The 16144-nt window shown below is 41.9% G+C and overlaps 1 protein-coding gene across 18 annotated transcripts in view; it reads right to left on the reverse strand.

The window, feature by feature from the left end:
- nr2c1 (nuclear receptor subfamily 2, group C, member 1) overlaps positions 1-16144 on the reverse strand; it is a 126217-nt gene that overhangs the window by 63165 nt on the left and 46908 nt on the right. For 10 of the 18 annotated variants that reach the window (XM_078553700.1, XM_078553704.1, XM_078553708.1 and 7 more), the window contains exons 2-3: positions 11968-12024; positions 1586-1664 (exon numbers count right to left, since the gene is read on the reverse strand). In XM_078553700.1, the coding sequence (XP_078409826.1) occupies positions 1586-1642 (57 nt within the window). In that variant the 5' untranslated portion in view covers positions 1643-1664; positions 11968-12024. Of the gene's footprint in view, positions 1-302; positions 442-1585; positions 1665-11967; positions 12028-16144 lie in introns of those variants that run through there. The other 8 variants (XM_078553703.1, XM_078553702.1, XM_078553705.1 and 5 more) reach the window with 4 other exon arrangements.

Below are 16144 nucleotides of genomic sequence, written 5' to 3' on the forward strand. Positions count from 1 at the left end.
AAAGTGCGCAGGGTCACAATGCTGTCAACCTGGAGTTCCGCCATGTGAAGACGCTGCTCCCGGTGGATGCCTGGAAGTTCTCATCAACTGGTCTCAGCTTTGCAGGTCCAAATGCGGACTAGTTACACTCAGATGAGGGTTATCTGGCTACAGGTTGATAGCTACTCACAATTTTAGACAAGGTAGAGAGAGAGCCAGTTAGGGTAGCCCTCATTCCTCAGCTTGTTCCCCAACAAGACTGCCTTCAAAACAAGCAGGTTTGTAAATTAAGTTTTGTCCTCTCATTCCAGCAAGTCACCAACCTCCCATCTCTGTTTTCTTCTCTATCTATTAGTGATTGCAGTTCAAAACAAACAACCAGATCTTCCTCAAGTACCATAAAGGTTAGGTGATTTCTTGGAAGAGGCCTGCTTGCTCACAATTCCAAGGTGAATTTATGACCTTTTAAAAAAAATCCCAGGTTAACATCCAAATGCCCAGATCACACCATGTCCTTCCATTTTGTAAGAGAAAATTTCAGCCTTGAGAGATATGATTCTAACAACATGATTTGATAGGCTGCATCTTCTGGTCAATGGGCTCAGGTGACGGTATATGATATATTCTAATAAACTAGGCTATAGCTGCAACATTTAGTTGTAGATAGTGAGCAGGTAAAGGCACACACTGGTTTGCAGGGGTTCACAAGCTCTTTGTTGAATGGTGGATGATTGGATCAAAGTACAGCCGTTGATAAAAACACAAAACATAACCAAAAACCGAATAGGATCCCAATTCGAGGCCATGCGTTTTCAAATTATTAACATAATAACTCCATCTAGCAAAACACTGTGTAAATGAAAAGTTCAGTTACTTTTCACTTTTGCTGCAATGAAAGATTATGCATATTTTGTTTTATATTACATGTTAACTAAACAGGTTTTGAAGTAATCTGACAGCCCAATCTCAATAAGAGGCAAACACTTCAGGTACTCCTATAAATTATGTTTTTAAAACCCTAGGACATTTTACAATGCAACACAGGTGTAATAGCTTGATAATGTACCAACTGTTGATCAATTAAAGCTACCTTAAAGTTAAATTTTAATCGCCATTTAGATAAACAGTCTGTGGTAATAATTGGAGATTCCTCCAACTGCTGCTATACTTCAAATTTTTATATTCTGGCGAAATCAATATAATTAGTGTAATTAAGCCAACAATTGCCTATGATAATTGAAGAGGCAGTTCCATTAAAATTGACTTCAGGTAAATCTCTGGCAGCTACGTTTCATTCAATTTGCACCAGTTTTTTTTTACCTCTTGTAAAATGTCCGATTTAAGAAATGTAATGCTATCAGGCATTAGGCAGCCCATTTATGTTGTTGCATTTCTACATGCAAGTCTCAATTTGATGTTGAGCAGTTGCCACCATAAGCACCTATCACAATTTTCCTTTTCCATTGGGGAAACAGTGAGCTCCAGCATATTACCGTAAAACTATGATGAAACACATCCAATGATGACTGAAATAAGAACTCCAAATTAAACTTCTTTTGAAATCATTAATTTTCGGAAAACTGGTTTAACAATGTTGTCTGCATACCTCACTCATTTGATGTTCAGCAATCTGCTGTGCTAGCTCCTCCATATTGTTTGCCATTCAGATTATGCATGGGTGCTTCCTGGAAAAAATACATACGAGTTATCCACTGAGTACTTGAAGGTTCAGAAAAATCATAAAATGTTCATCAGGTGAAGAAGTATATTGGGGCTTCAGAATCTACAGGTGCTGAGCACCAAGTTTTAACAAATGTAATCTTCTATTTCTATGGCAAAAAAATGAGAAAGCATAAAATGCTGAGAAGGACCTGCATTCCTATAGTATCTCCCACAACCTCAAGACGCCTATTGCGCGTTACAGTTAATGAAGTACTTTTGAAGGGTGATCACTGTAGTTATATAGGAAGTGTGTCAGCCAATTTGTTTTAGTGATGTTGGTTGAAGGACAAAATTGGCTTCACTCTCTTTTTAACTTTTTTTAAAACTTGGTTTAGGTGAGCCAGGAAGACAGATAAAGAACCATATCTCTACTGGTACACAGAATTTATAGGAGGGTTGGTGAGTTTGTTGTAAGTTAGTCAAAGAAATTTTCAAATGAAAGTACACAATTGCCACATGGATGCACAACAGTAGAGGGTCCGATCACGTTCATAAGGTTATAAAACAGATAAAGAAAGCCTTTTGGCTTCTAGCTTCACAATCCAAAAAGACCCATCTCACTAACCATCAGTTTCTTGAACGACTTTGGGATTTTTTTTTTTGAGTTCTTTGCCCTACTTAAATGAGCAATTCCAAATGATCTGTGAAAAATTTGCCGACACCTTTCCTAAAGTTGACCTTGACTCATTTGAATTTGTACCCCTTGTCTTACTTTTTGAAGCATTTCCAGATTTATCTCCTCTATATCACTGACTATTTTATATGCACATCTACAACTTTAACAGCTCATCACCTCCTTTGAAGGTAAAGCACCCAAGTTCCTTCAGTCTTCCTTCGCAACTCAATCCTCTGACACTACAAATCAGCTATTCCATACATGAAAGCAGTGTCATCACTTTTTTTCCATTCATTCTCTGGCTGGCAAGACCAGCATTTATTGCTTATCCTCAAGTGGTGGTGGCGAGCCTTCTTCTTGAACCCTATAGTGGCGACAGTGCTCTCACAATGCTTTTAGGCATGGAATTCCTGGATTTTAACCCAGTGACGATGGAGTAGTGATACAAGTCCAAGTCCAAGAAGGTATGCAACATGGAGACTAATTTGGAGGTGCTGATATTTCCACATACCTGCTGGTCTTTCTTTTCTAGGTGATGATGTTGCAACTTCGGGAGGTGCAGCTGAAGGAACCTTGCAAATTTTAACTTCATCTGGTTGTGACATTGGTTAGCTCTGTATATAACACGCATGTAGTCCTTTGTTGTAGCTTCATCACGTTGGCTCTTCTATGTTTTTCACTGAAACAGAGTTGGTCATCTGGCTTGATTGAGATGGAGGAGTGAAGGATACTGTTACAGATGATGATATGTTACAATTCTGCTGCTGATGGCTCACAGCACCTCAAGGGTCACAGTTTTGAGTTGCTAGATCTGTTCATTTATCTCACTTAGCAGTGCTAGTGCCACATAACATGGTGGAGGAGGTCCTCAGTGTGATGATAGAACTCCACAAGGTCTTTGCGATGGTCACTATTACCAACAGTTCATTGACAGACATGTGCGAGACAGGTAGATTGGAGAAAACTAGATCAGGTGGGTAATTTCCTCACATTGGTTCTCTCACCATCTGCTGCAAATTCAGACCGGCAGCTATGCCCTTCAAGACTACTGAGTTACTCTTGTTGAAGAACATAAAAGTCTAGCAGCCAAAGTATAATCCGTGCCCTTGCTACTCTCAGTGCTTCCTCCAAGTGGTGTTCATGGACGAGTACTTATTCAACAGTTGAAGGAGAGCGGTAGGTGATGATCAACATGAAGTTTTCTTGCCTGTTTGACCTGAAGCCAGAGAAAATGCTGAGGACTTCTAGAAATTTCCTTTGACTGTGCACAGTGTAGCAGTCCCAATAAGTCCCAATAGCACCCCCAACCCAAGTGGTTCTGTCTTGCCAGTGGGATGGAACATACACAGGGATAATAATGGAGCAGTCTCAGATACTTGCTGATAGCTATCATTCTGTGAATAACAGGATATCAGATTATCCTGTTCTATCTGTATCTATCCTATCTGTAAGATAGCACCAATTTTGACACCAGACCCTAGTTAGTAACAAAGTGTTTTGAGCATGTTGTGCCTTGATCATGTCCCAATTTGATGCCTTGGTTGCAGCTAAATCACTCACTCAGATTTATTCTTTGTAGTGCTTTTATATAACTTAGTGGCAAGCAGGGCCACTTCAAGAGATATAAAGAGTCACTCACTTTGATATGGAGTAGCATTATAGGCTAGCCTGGGTAAGGATGGCAAGTTTCCATCCCTAAAAATGTGTTACTGAACCTGCTGGGTTTTTACGAGAATCTGACAGCTCCATTGGGCGGAATCTTTCAGTCCTGCCAGCAGTGGGAATCGAGGTGGGAGGTGCTCTTAATTTGGTGGGAGGCAAAAATTCTGTTTCCCGATGGCGGGGTAAACCATTTGAATTTTGTTCTCCCAACTTTCAAGGTGGGTTAAAGTCGGTCGAGCTTTCCGATGAACAATGTCAGGAACCCCATTTGCACACATTAGCATCTCATGCATGCTCATTAAAAGGCCACCTCGACAGAATTAAGTATGCCCTCCAAATTGAGGCCCCTGCTAGCAAGATTTTAGAACATTAAGTTTCACAGATGTATATAAGTGGAGTGCACCTGGCAAGCTTCACTTCATCCATGACTTTGAGGTCAATAGATGCTGCTTTTGCCTTCAAGGGGATGTCTCATAACTTGATTCATATCAGGTGCCAATATCAAAAGCTGCACCAAAGCTGGACACAGGAGACAGGCTAAGCAGGGGAAGTGGATGGAGGCGTTTGGGAGTATCTGGGGGTGCGGGGGGAGGAGAAGAGAGTCTTAGAGGGTATGGCCTGTGGTGTCGACAGTCAGGTCCTAAGGAGTGAACTCAGGGCACTGGTGATAAGAGGGAACAGTCACAGTCAGAGGAGGATTCGGAATGCAGTAGGGTGGCAGGTCCTGATTGAGAGTTTGGTAGGTGAAGATCTCATTGGGTGAGTCACAGAGGGGGACTAGATAGGTGGCTCAGATAATTGGAGGGGGCAGGGTCAGGGTGGGCATGGGGACTGTAAAGGGATGTCAGATGGGGATGTCTAGACAGAGGCCAGATGAAGGGCTTAGCACTGGCCTGCTGGCTTTGAGATGAAGGGAAACCTGGAAAGGACATGCTCACTGAATTTGTCACTTCAATTCATTCACAGATCCAGAGGCATCGATGATGCAGCCTGCAGGAAAACCTGCCTTGTTAATGGCTCTGATCCAGATGAGGAGAAGGAGGGCCCTTCGCAGGTTGACACAGAGCCAGGAGGAGTAAGAGCCTGAGCAGCAAGAGGCAGCGGGCCTCAAGGTTGTCAAGATGCTGGCAAGCAGGGTCCACTGCAATTGCGAGCAATGGCCCAACAATGGGTATTTCGCAGGCAGTGTTCTTGTTGTTAGGAAATAGATAGTTTAAGTTATATTTATATTGAGAGTTAGGAATGAGCTTTAGCTTTAATATTTAAGTTTGATTTGAATTTCTGTATGTGTTAAGAAAGTTCAAACTGAGTTTTAGTTTCATTTTTAAAAAAAGGAAAACTCTATGACTATGACTAAAAGGTGCTTGCATTTCTAATCAGGGTTTTACGACTGTAAGCTAAGTTAAACAAAGGGTAAAAGAACAGTGCTGTTGCCTAGCAACAGGGGTCCATAGAGGCAGGTCCCTCCCACAGGCGCACACAGAGAAACTAAAGAAACAGCGGTCTTAAGTTCAGTTTGAAGACAGGGCTCGACAGAGACTGGACACTGGGAGAGGGAGCTGCAGATTTCCCAAAAGAACCAAAAAGGTCCCAAGGCCAAAGAAGTGAGGCAAACAGGGAAAAGTCCCAAGTAGACCCTCTAATCAAAGGAACGACAGGAACCTGGAAAAGGTCCAGTTACTGAAGTTAAGAGCGACGGGCAGAGAGAAAGGCTCCAAACTTCAGATTTAAAGCGAGAACAGCTTGCAAGAGGCAAAAAGGCCCAAAGGGATGGCTGAAGGTCAGTAACTCTTTGCTATGAGCATATGAAGCAGTGGTGTACTGTTAATAGCTGAGTCAGTGAGAGAGTGCGTGGAAGACAGCTTGAATGCATGTGGTGGCCCAGGGAAGAGGACAACTTCTCAAAGAAAACTAGGAATGGGCAATAAATGCTGGCCCAGCTAGCGAAGCCCACATCCCCGTGAATGAATTTTAAAAAAACATCAGGAGGAGAGTTGAAAACCCTGGAGGTGAACCCTTGCGGAAGACATCTGAGAGAAAGCATCGGTTTGGGAGAAGATTCCAAGGCGAGTTCTTAGAGAGTGGAGATTGGAAACTCTCGTGTGAAAGAGAGAGTTCAGAGAGACTGTTTGGCTCATGGTGTGACAAGCATCTGGGGGGAGTTGAGGAGAAGTCCAAGGCATCTGTTTGAGGTGGCATCTTTCTTTAAATTCATTCACGGTATGTGGGCTTTGCTGGCTGGGCCAGCATTTATTGCCCAACCCTTGAGAAGATAGTGGTGAGCTGCCTTCTTGAACCGCTGCAGTCCATGCGATAAAGGTACACCCACAGTGCTATTAGGAAGGGAGTTCTAGGATTTTGATCCAGTGACAGTGAAAGAACGGCAATATATTTCCACGTCAGAATGGTGTGTGGCTTGGAGGCGCACTTCCAGGTGGTGGTGTTCCCATCTATCTGCTGCCCTTCTCTTTCTCGATGGTAGTGGTCGTGTGTATGGAAGGTGCTGTTGAAGGAGCCTTAGTGAATCCCTGCAGTGCATTTTGTAAATGGTACAGACTGCTGCTAATGTGGTGGAGGGAGTGAATGTTTGTGGATGTGGTGCCAATCAAGCGGGCTGCTTTGTCCTGGACGGTGTCCAGCTTCTTGAGTGTTGTGGGAGCTGCACTCATCCAGGCAAGTGGGGAGTATTCCATCACACTCCTGACTTGTGCCTTGTAGATGGTGGACAGGCTTTGGGGAATCAGGAGGTGCATTACTCGTCGCACAATTCCTAGCCTCTGGCCTGCTCTTGTAGCCACAGTATTTATATGGCTAGTCCAGTTCAGTTTCTGATCAATGGTAACCCCCAGGGTGTTGGTAGTGGGGGATTCATTGATGGTAATGCCATTGAACATCAAGGGGCGATAGTTGGATTCTCTCTTGTAGGAGATGGTCATCGCCTGACTCTTGTGTGGCACAAACGTTACTTGCCACTTGTCAGCGCAAGCCTGGATATTATTCAGGTCTTGCTGCATTTGGACATGGGCTGCTTTAGCATCTGAGTCATCGCAAATGGTGAACATCGTGCAATCATCAGTGAACATCCTCATTTCTGACCTCATGATGGAAGGAAGGTCATTGGTGAAGCAGCTGAAGATGATTGGGCCTAGGACACTTAGTTTCAGAGCGAGGTGTGTCTGAGCACCGGTTGCCATAGGTCTACATAGACTGTGTACTCACTGTGAACATTAAAGCGTAAGAAAAGTATAAGATAATTTTTGTAACGTGTTATCCTTACAAATCTGCATATCTATCTGTAAAGGCATAGTTGTGGGTGAAGGAGTCTTGTAATATAGTTTATCCTTTCTTGTTGAATAAATGTTGTTAAAAGTTCATCGACTGACTCTGGTGACTTTGTTCAGTAGCTACTCTCCACGTATCTAAACAAACGAATAAATGTTAGGATCTATCAGGTTCCACTCTGGGATCAGGTTTTCCCAGGGGTAATCTCAGCTGGGATCATAACACAGTGGTGGCTCTTGCTGAAAGCAAACAGTGAGTGATTGGGCGCGGAATAATAATTGGTTCAGGATTATCATTATAAAGTGGGATTGGGAATCCTTGAACATTGGTGGGATCTGTGAATCCTTATAAATCGTGTACGTGGAGGTACTGAGATACTGGGCATAGGAACTGGAGTTGCTGTGAGGTGTTATACGAGTTGGAATCTGAAATGGCGTTGGAAGTTGCTAAAACTTTTTTTACAGATGGAAAATGTAGCTCTGGCTAGTTTACAGAAATTAACCAAGAGTAAATTAATGGAATTGGAGGATAAACTGGAGTTATAATTATCCAAAGGGGCGAGGAAAGCAGACATAGTTGAGATAACAGCGCAGCATAATAGAGAGATCACTTTCTCCAAGGGGTGAGTCATAGCTAGAGTTAGTGAGAGTTCAGTTACAAATGAAGAAACTTGAACTGGAGGTAAAAGAAAAAGGGCAGAAAAAGAAAAAGAATTGGAGTTGAAAAGGCTAACGACAAAGGAAAAAGGAAAGGAAAAAGAGAGGGAATTTCAAAGGAAGTAAGCGCAAAGGCAGGAGAGAGAAAGGAAGCTGGAACTGGAGTTTCAGGCAAGGGAGAAGGATAAAGAAAGGAAGGCAAAGGCAAGGGAGAAGGAACAAGAAAGGGAATACCAACTTAAAAGGCTGGACCTCAAAAAAGAGATCTCAGATGCTGAGGAATGTTATGATGAAAAAACCTTTCATCCAAAACATAGCGGGGAGATGTTTAAGTTTGTGCAAGCTCTCCAAAAGTTTGAGGAGAGATGTAGAAGCATTTTTTATTTCGTTTGAAAAGGTAGTTAGGCAAATGAAGTGGCCAAAAAAAATCTGGACATTACTCTTACAGAATAGTTCGGTAGGTAGAGCTCATGAGGTTTATGCTTCACTTTCCAAAGAGGTATTGGTGGATTATGATGTAGTGAAAAAAGCTATTTTGAGTGTATATGAGTTAGCGCCTGAGGCATAGAGGCAGAAATTTCAGAATATAAGGAAACAGCCTGGGCAGATCTATATTGAGTTTGAGAGGGTAAAGCAAAGTAATTTTGACCGCTGGATAAAGGCATTAAAGGTAGAGACGACATATGAAGTTCTTAGTGAAATAATTCTCTTGGAAGAATTTAAAGATTCACTTCTTCTTGTTGTTAGAACCCATGTTGAAGGTCAAAAGGTTAAAAACAGCTAGGCAGGTGGCGGAGATAGCTTACAATTACAAACTGGTCCATAAATCTAAACCCTTTTTCCATCATCCCCATAAACTTGAGAAGGATAGAAAGGCAAGTTGTCAGGGAAGAGAAGGGACAGGTGGGAATTCTCAGGAAATTTCTCCTCAGACCAGAAAGGAAGGTGCTGAGGGTGGAAGTGACTTTCGAAAGCCTAAATGTTTTCATCATAACAAGGCGGCATATGTTAGGGCAGATTGCTGGAGATTAAATGGTAGACCTATTGCAGAAGGAAGAATGCCAAAGGAATCCTCAGGAAAGGTAGCATCAGAAAAGGAAATAGTTGCTGAAACTGCAGCAGTGGTACAGGTGAAACGTAATCCCTCAGAACATACAGGAAAGGGGGATATGGTTCAGGAATAGTCCAGAGAATTCTTCTTTGATTACGGGTGAAGGAAGTCAGGCTAACAGTGTGTCTGGGATCAGGCTTGTCCAGTGGTAACTTCAGTTGGGATCGTAACATTATCTAGAAATGAGCGACAGGCAATGTCGGAGGTGTCTTCTTTTGTTCCGGGTTGTGGTTTTTCACATCTGCCAGCTTCTCCAGTACAACCTGCGGCCACAAGGACTCTGGAGGAGTAATGTGGAGCTTCTGGCCTACTGGAGTGAATGGCTGCCTGGGTGTCATTTAAACATGGCACCAGGGTCTAATTAATGAGTTGAACAGAAGATCCTACCACCCAGTGGGGATCATGCCGACTTTTCTGCCCACCACCAGGCTTACTTCAGAACGGAAGATTCCGCCCATAGCCTCATTTGCAGACACCAGTTTATTATTTCTAGATTTCTTTTAAATTGAATTCAAATTCTCAAACTGTCATTGTGGGATGTGAACTCACATTATCTGGATTTTCCGTCCAGTAACATAACCGTTGTGGTCCATCTAACTAGAACTTATATGGCACATTCAACAAAGAAATGTGTCCCAAGGTATTATAGACTTCTGAAGAGAATGGACATCAAGCCAAAGGAGAATAGGTGTTTGCTCGGTGGGGGGGTGGGGGGGGGCGGGGTTTAAAAGTAAGAGATAGAGGACAAGTTTACAGAGGCAAAGACAACATAAGATGCATGCCAGCTGAAGACATGGATGCCAATGATGGGGCAAAGGTGCACAAAAGGCTGGAGATGGAGCAGGAGGAGAGAAGTATTAAGCTTTTGTCACAGACTTATCAAACTAAGATGCTCTCTTTAATGTTCTGTGAACAAGTACCTTTTGTTCTTCTGCAGCATTGAGCTTATTTCTATCCTGAGTATGGTTAATTATTTTTCTTAACCAGAATGCATCAACCGCACACTTACTGACACTGAAGAATCCAGAGGATAGAGGAAGAGGCCAAGATGCGGCTTGGTGATGGCCATTGTGGGGGTTTAGAGGGGACAGGTGGTGGAAGCAATAAACAGACAGGGAGGCTACAATTTCCAATACGAGTATTTGCCTTGTGTCTTGGTTTTCAGAACTGACAACATTCTAGGTGTAATTTGACTAGAGCACTGCATAAATCAAGCTTATCAAAGTACACCCTTTCCTACCCAATCTCTAGATAAACAGCATGTTCCAAGCATTATAATCCTTATTCCATACAACAGCTACTAGCATTAATGATATGCCAGCACACAAATCATTCTCCTTTTATGGATATAAAATTGGATAAGCACACCAAGATGAAATATAGGCATCGAGCCAATACATAAACTACATGAACAATAGAAAATATTCTCAATGAGAATATCAACCTCTACTCCTCAGGATACGAAAACAAGTAGTACGCAATTCACTCGCTTTCTCTCTAAATGCAGGCCCTAAAATAGAAAACCACTTACAGTAGCTTAACGCTTCAACCTTAAATTGTCATTCACTTATGGACAGACAGCTTTTGGTTGCTGGTTGCAAATTCGCAAACATTGTTAAAGTTTGTAAAATGGAGTCTCAGCCCACTAAGCAGTCATTCACAGAGGGCACCAGCCAACCATGGGACATGGTCATTTTCCTTCAAAAAGATGTAAATAACTGCAGAAATCACTCGTCTGGGTGGACGTTCTACCCTTTGATCATGACCAGAAGACTTCCAGAGGTGCATCTAGCTCCACATCTTGGTGTGAAGTGACTATAATGATGACATAACCAGTTAAATGTTGCAATGGGACTCCTGGAAGACAATGCCACCATCTCTGACAATACTATAAAATGCTTAAGGTAAAACACAACCTCCTTGGGATTATTAACCAATTAACACATCAAATGACTGTCCTTGTGCACCCACATGAACGTATAACTCGAGGAAAATCTAATGGACAACCGTTACATGCTGAGTTTAGTGTACAAGAATAGTTTAAGAAATTGAATGTGGGCAAAAATCATTTTGATACATACGAGTACAGAATACTACACGAGCTGTAATTTTCCCCCTTTCTTGGTAGACAGCTAACTTTCATTGCAGAAACCAAGATAAAGAATCAGCATGTGTGAAATATATGCATGGCATGAATTGGTGCCATAAAATATGTGTCAAATATGTCAACACATAGCATTAATTTAGCCTCATATCAATGTGTTGTACAGTGTTGATCAGTGGCAAAAGGGATAAATAACTCAATGGAACAAGTTGTTAAAGGTGGCAGCATCACACAAACTAATGAACAAAGTGAAATCAATTCTAGCAAGTTTTCGGGTAGTAAACAAGCATGGTGTTACTAATAGGTGTGGTGCATAGACGAGCACTTCCATGTTGAAAATATCTATACCATAAAAAAAAAGTGGCAACGTATGGTGTAAAAATATTACCCACAATACTCAATCCACATGAAGTTTGAGAGCAACTGCTCTTGTTTCCCTTAAATAATCAACACTAGAGTCTAGAATTAATATTTTTAGTTTATTTAAACATTTTAATTTCCCTTATATTTTATAGCTATCGCTACCCATGCTTTTAACCTTACCCCATTACATGCAACTAATTGGAAGTGTGTGCAGAAGGGAGCTCATGCCCAACATTCAAGTTGTCATAATAACTAGTTTAAGGCTATCACCTTTTTTGTACCAACATCTGTTGTCTTGCCTGCACATGTAAATTGTACTAATTTATTTATTATTTTAATGGAATAATTGAGAACACAACGTTTAAACAGTATAAACACCAATGACAAACTCAGCTCACACATGCGCAATGAGTTTAAGTTATCTGAAAAATTTCAATCCTATAAATTTAATTCAGAATTCGCTGCTGCCTACCTACCGTTTTACATCCTCCTTCAGCCCAGCACTTCAGATGAATGATAGCTTGTTAATCTGGATAAAATAGGCAAGAAAGTTAGATACATCTAGCATTTCAAATAAATAATAGCCAAATCACATCAGTTGAAAAACAATCATGTACAATACAAAGTTCAAGCATTCATTTACACAGCTTTATGTCCTTAGGGCATCTCAAAGGGCTTCAGAACCAATAAATTACTTCTGGGCCATAGTGGCTGTTGCAATGTAAACAGATGCACCAGCCAATTTGTGCACAGCAAGAGCTCACAATTAACAAGGTAAATCACCAGGTCACCCACTTCATTGGTACTATTTGAGGGGAAAACGTTGGCCAGGACAGTGGAAAAGCTTGCAGTTTTTCTTCAATCTTATACATCTGCCTGAATAGACCAAACATTTAATGTCTTATCCATAGGCAGCCCTTCTAATTAGGCAGCGCTCCCTCAGCATCTCACTGTAGTGTTAAGCCTGAGTTACATGCTCAAGTCTCTGTAGTGGACCCAGGACCTTCAGACTCTGAACACAGTGCTACCAGTGAGCCACGGCTGACCACATGCTATAAATTACAGCCCTAACTTTTCCATCACAGTTTTACCCACTTTAAGGTTTCCACTACATCTCTTTATTTACAAATACACAAATGTACATTACATCACTTCGAAAGCAACGCCACTATCAGGAACTTCCTTTTTAAAGAGTGTGCCAACCTCAAACAGGCTAATAAACAAAGCACTGAATTATTTTGGCAAGAACATCCAGGAAGTGTTGTCCTGGCCCACCTGCCATCTTGCACCCTCCATAAACTTGAGCACTTCCAAACTCTGCTGCCCATGTCAAAATTAGTACCAAGTTCCATTTGCACATCACCCTGGACTTGTTGACCTACACTGGCTCCTAATCCAGCAATGCCTCGATTTAAAATTCTCATCATTGTTTTCAAATCCCTCCATGGCATCCCCATCTCCATTGCCTCCTCCAGCCTAACAACTCTGAGATTTCTCTTGCGCAACCTCGATTTTAACCTGGCAGCCATGTCTTCAGCTGCCTAGGTCCTAAGCTCTGGAATTCCCTCCCTAAATTTCACTGACTCTCTACCTCCTTTAATGCAGTTCTTAAAGCCAATCTGAAGAGTCATATTGGACACGAAATGTTAACTTTGTTTCTCTCTTCACAGATGCTGCCACACCTGAGTTTTTTCAGCACTTGGCTTTCCTTCCTTAAAACCAATCTCTTACTTGTCCTACTGTATCCTTATAGGGGCATAGGAGCAGGAGGCCGCCATTTGGCCCGTCAAACCTGTTGTGCCATTTAGTTAGATCATGGCTGATAATCTATCTTAACGCCACTGTCCCACGCTATCCCCATATCCCTTAATGCCATTAGTATCCAGAAATCTATCGAATTCTGTCTTGAACATGCTCAATGCTTGAGCCACCACAGCCCTCAAGATTCACTACAAAGTGAAGAAATTCCTCCTCATTTCAGTCTTAAATGGTCTGGCCTTATTCTGAGACTGTGTCCTCTGGTTCTAGACTTGCCAGGCAGAAAAACATCCTATCTACATCTACCCTGTCACATCCTGTAAGAATTTTGTAAATTTCAATGAAATCACCTCTCATTCTTCAAAACTCCAGAAAATAGAGGCCCAGTTTCTCAATCTCTCACCCCCAGACAATCCCACCATCCCAGAGATTAGTTTGGTGAACCTCTGAGGTATGTACATCCTTCCTTAGATAAGGAGACCAAAACTGTACACAATACTTCAGGTGAGGTCTCACCAAGGTTCTATATAACTGCAGCGAGACATCTTTACTCCTGTACTCAAATCCCCTTGCAATGAAAGCCAACATACCATTTGCCTTACTAATTTGTTTGCTGCATTTGCATGCTAGCTTTTAGTGACTCATGAACAAGGACATCCAGGTCCCTTTGGACATCAACACTTCCCAACCTCTCACCATTTCAGAAATACTCAGCCTCTGTTCTTTTCACTCTTGTTCACATTATATTCCATCTACCATGTTCTTGCCCATTCACTCAACCTGGCCAAGTCCCCTTGAAGCTTCCTCGCATCCTCCTCACAACTTATATTCCCACCTAGTTTTGTGTCATCATCAAATTTGGAATTACTACTTTTGGTCCCCACATCCAAATCATAAGACCATAAGACGTAGGAGAAGTAGGCCATTCGGCCCCTCGAGTCTGTCCCACCATTCAATGAGATCATGGCTGATCTGATAATCTTCAACTCCACTTTCCTGCCTTTTCCCCATAACCCTTATTCCCTTACCGATTAAAAATCTGTCTATCTCCGCCTTGAATATACTTAACGACCCAGCCTCTACTGTCCTCTGTGGTAAAGAATTCCATAGATTGACTACCCTCAGAGAAGAAATTCTTCCTCATCTCTGTCTTAAATGGGCGACCCCTTACTCTGAGATTATGCCCTCTGGTCCTAGACTCTCCCACAAGGGGAAACAACCTCTCAGTATCTACCCTGTCAAGCCCACCAAGAACCTTATATCTTTCAATAAGGTCGCCTCTCATTCTTCTAAACTCCAATAAGTACAGGCCCAACCTACTCAACCTCTCCTCTAGAAAATCCCTCCATACCCGGGATCAATCTAGTGAACCTTCTCTGGACTGCCTCCAATGCCAGTATATCCTTCCTTAGATAAGGGGGCTTAAACTGTTCACAGTATTCTAGGTGTGGTCTAACCAGTGCCTTGTATAGTTTTAGCAAGACTTCCCTACTTTTATACTCCATTCTCTTTGAAATAAAGGCCAACATTCCATTTGCCTATTACCTGCTGAACTTGTATGCTAGCTTTGTGTGATTCATGCACGAGCACCCCCAAATCCCTCTGTGCTGCAGCTTTCTGCAGTCTTTCTCCATTTAAATAATATTCAGCTCCTCTATTCTTCCTTCCAAAGTGCATAACCTCTCATCTTCCCACATTATATTCCATCTGCCAAGTTTTTGCCCACTCACAACCTGTCTATATCCCTCTGTGGACTCTGAGTCATCCTTACCATTTGCCTTCCCACTTATTTTTGTGTCATCCACAAATTTGGCGACATTCACTTCCCTCATCCAAGTCATTAATATATATTGTGGCCTCAGCGCTGATCCCTTTGGCACTCTACTAGTTACAGGTTGCCCTCCTGAAAATGCCCCCCTTATCCCAAATCTGTCTTCCATTAGTTGGCCAATCCTCGATCCATGCTAATATACTACACCCCAACACCAAGGGCTCTTATCTTATTAAGTAGCCTTATGTGTGGCACCTTATTGAACACCTTTTGGAAATCTAAATATATTACATATACTGGTTCCCCTTTATCTATCCTGCTTGTTACCTCTTCAAAGAATTCTAATAAATTTGACAGGCATGATTTCCCCTTCATGAAGCCATGCTGGCTCTGCTTGCTTAGATTATGTAATTCTAAATACCCTGTTTTTTGTCTCCCTCCCTTTTTGAATAAGGGTGTTACACTGGCAGTTTTCCAATCCTCTGGGACTTTTCCAGAATCTAAGGATTCTTGGAAGATTACTACCAGTGCATCCACTATCTCTGTAGCTACTTCCTTTAATATCCTAGGATGCAACCCATCAGGTCCAAGGGACTTATCGGCTTTTAGCCCCATTAGTTTCCCTAGTACTTTTTCTCTAGTGATAGTTATTGTATTTATCTCCTCCCCCCACCCCCTTTTGCCCATTGATTATTTAGTATTTTTGGAATGCTATTAGTGTCATCTACTGTGAAGGCTGATGCAAAGTATTTATTTAACTCCTCTGCCATTTCCTAGTTCCCCATTATTATTTCCCCAGCCTCATTCTCTAAGGGGCCTATGTTCACTTTGGCCTCTCCCTTTTTATATATTTAAAGAAACTCTTACTGTCCATTTTTATACTACTTGTTAATTTACCCTCAAAGTTTATTTTCTCCCTCTTTATTGTTTTTAAAGTCATCTTTTGTTGGTTTACCACTAATCTTTGCCACATTGTATGTTTTTTCTTTCAATGTGATATTATCCTTAACTTCCTTGGTTAACCATGGTTGGTTTATGCCCTTCCTAGAATCCTTCTTCCTCACTGGGATATATCTTTGTTGTGAGTCATGAACTATTTTCTTAAACGTCTGCCATTGTT

Source organism: Cetorhinus maximus, chromosome 12 (assembly GCF_964194155.1).
Source record: "Cetorhinus maximus chromosome 12, sCetMax3.hap1.1, whole genome shotgun sequence".
NCBI classification, from domain to species: Eukaryota; Metazoa; Chordata; class Chondrichthyes; order Lamniformes; family Cetorhinidae; genus Cetorhinus; species Cetorhinus maximus.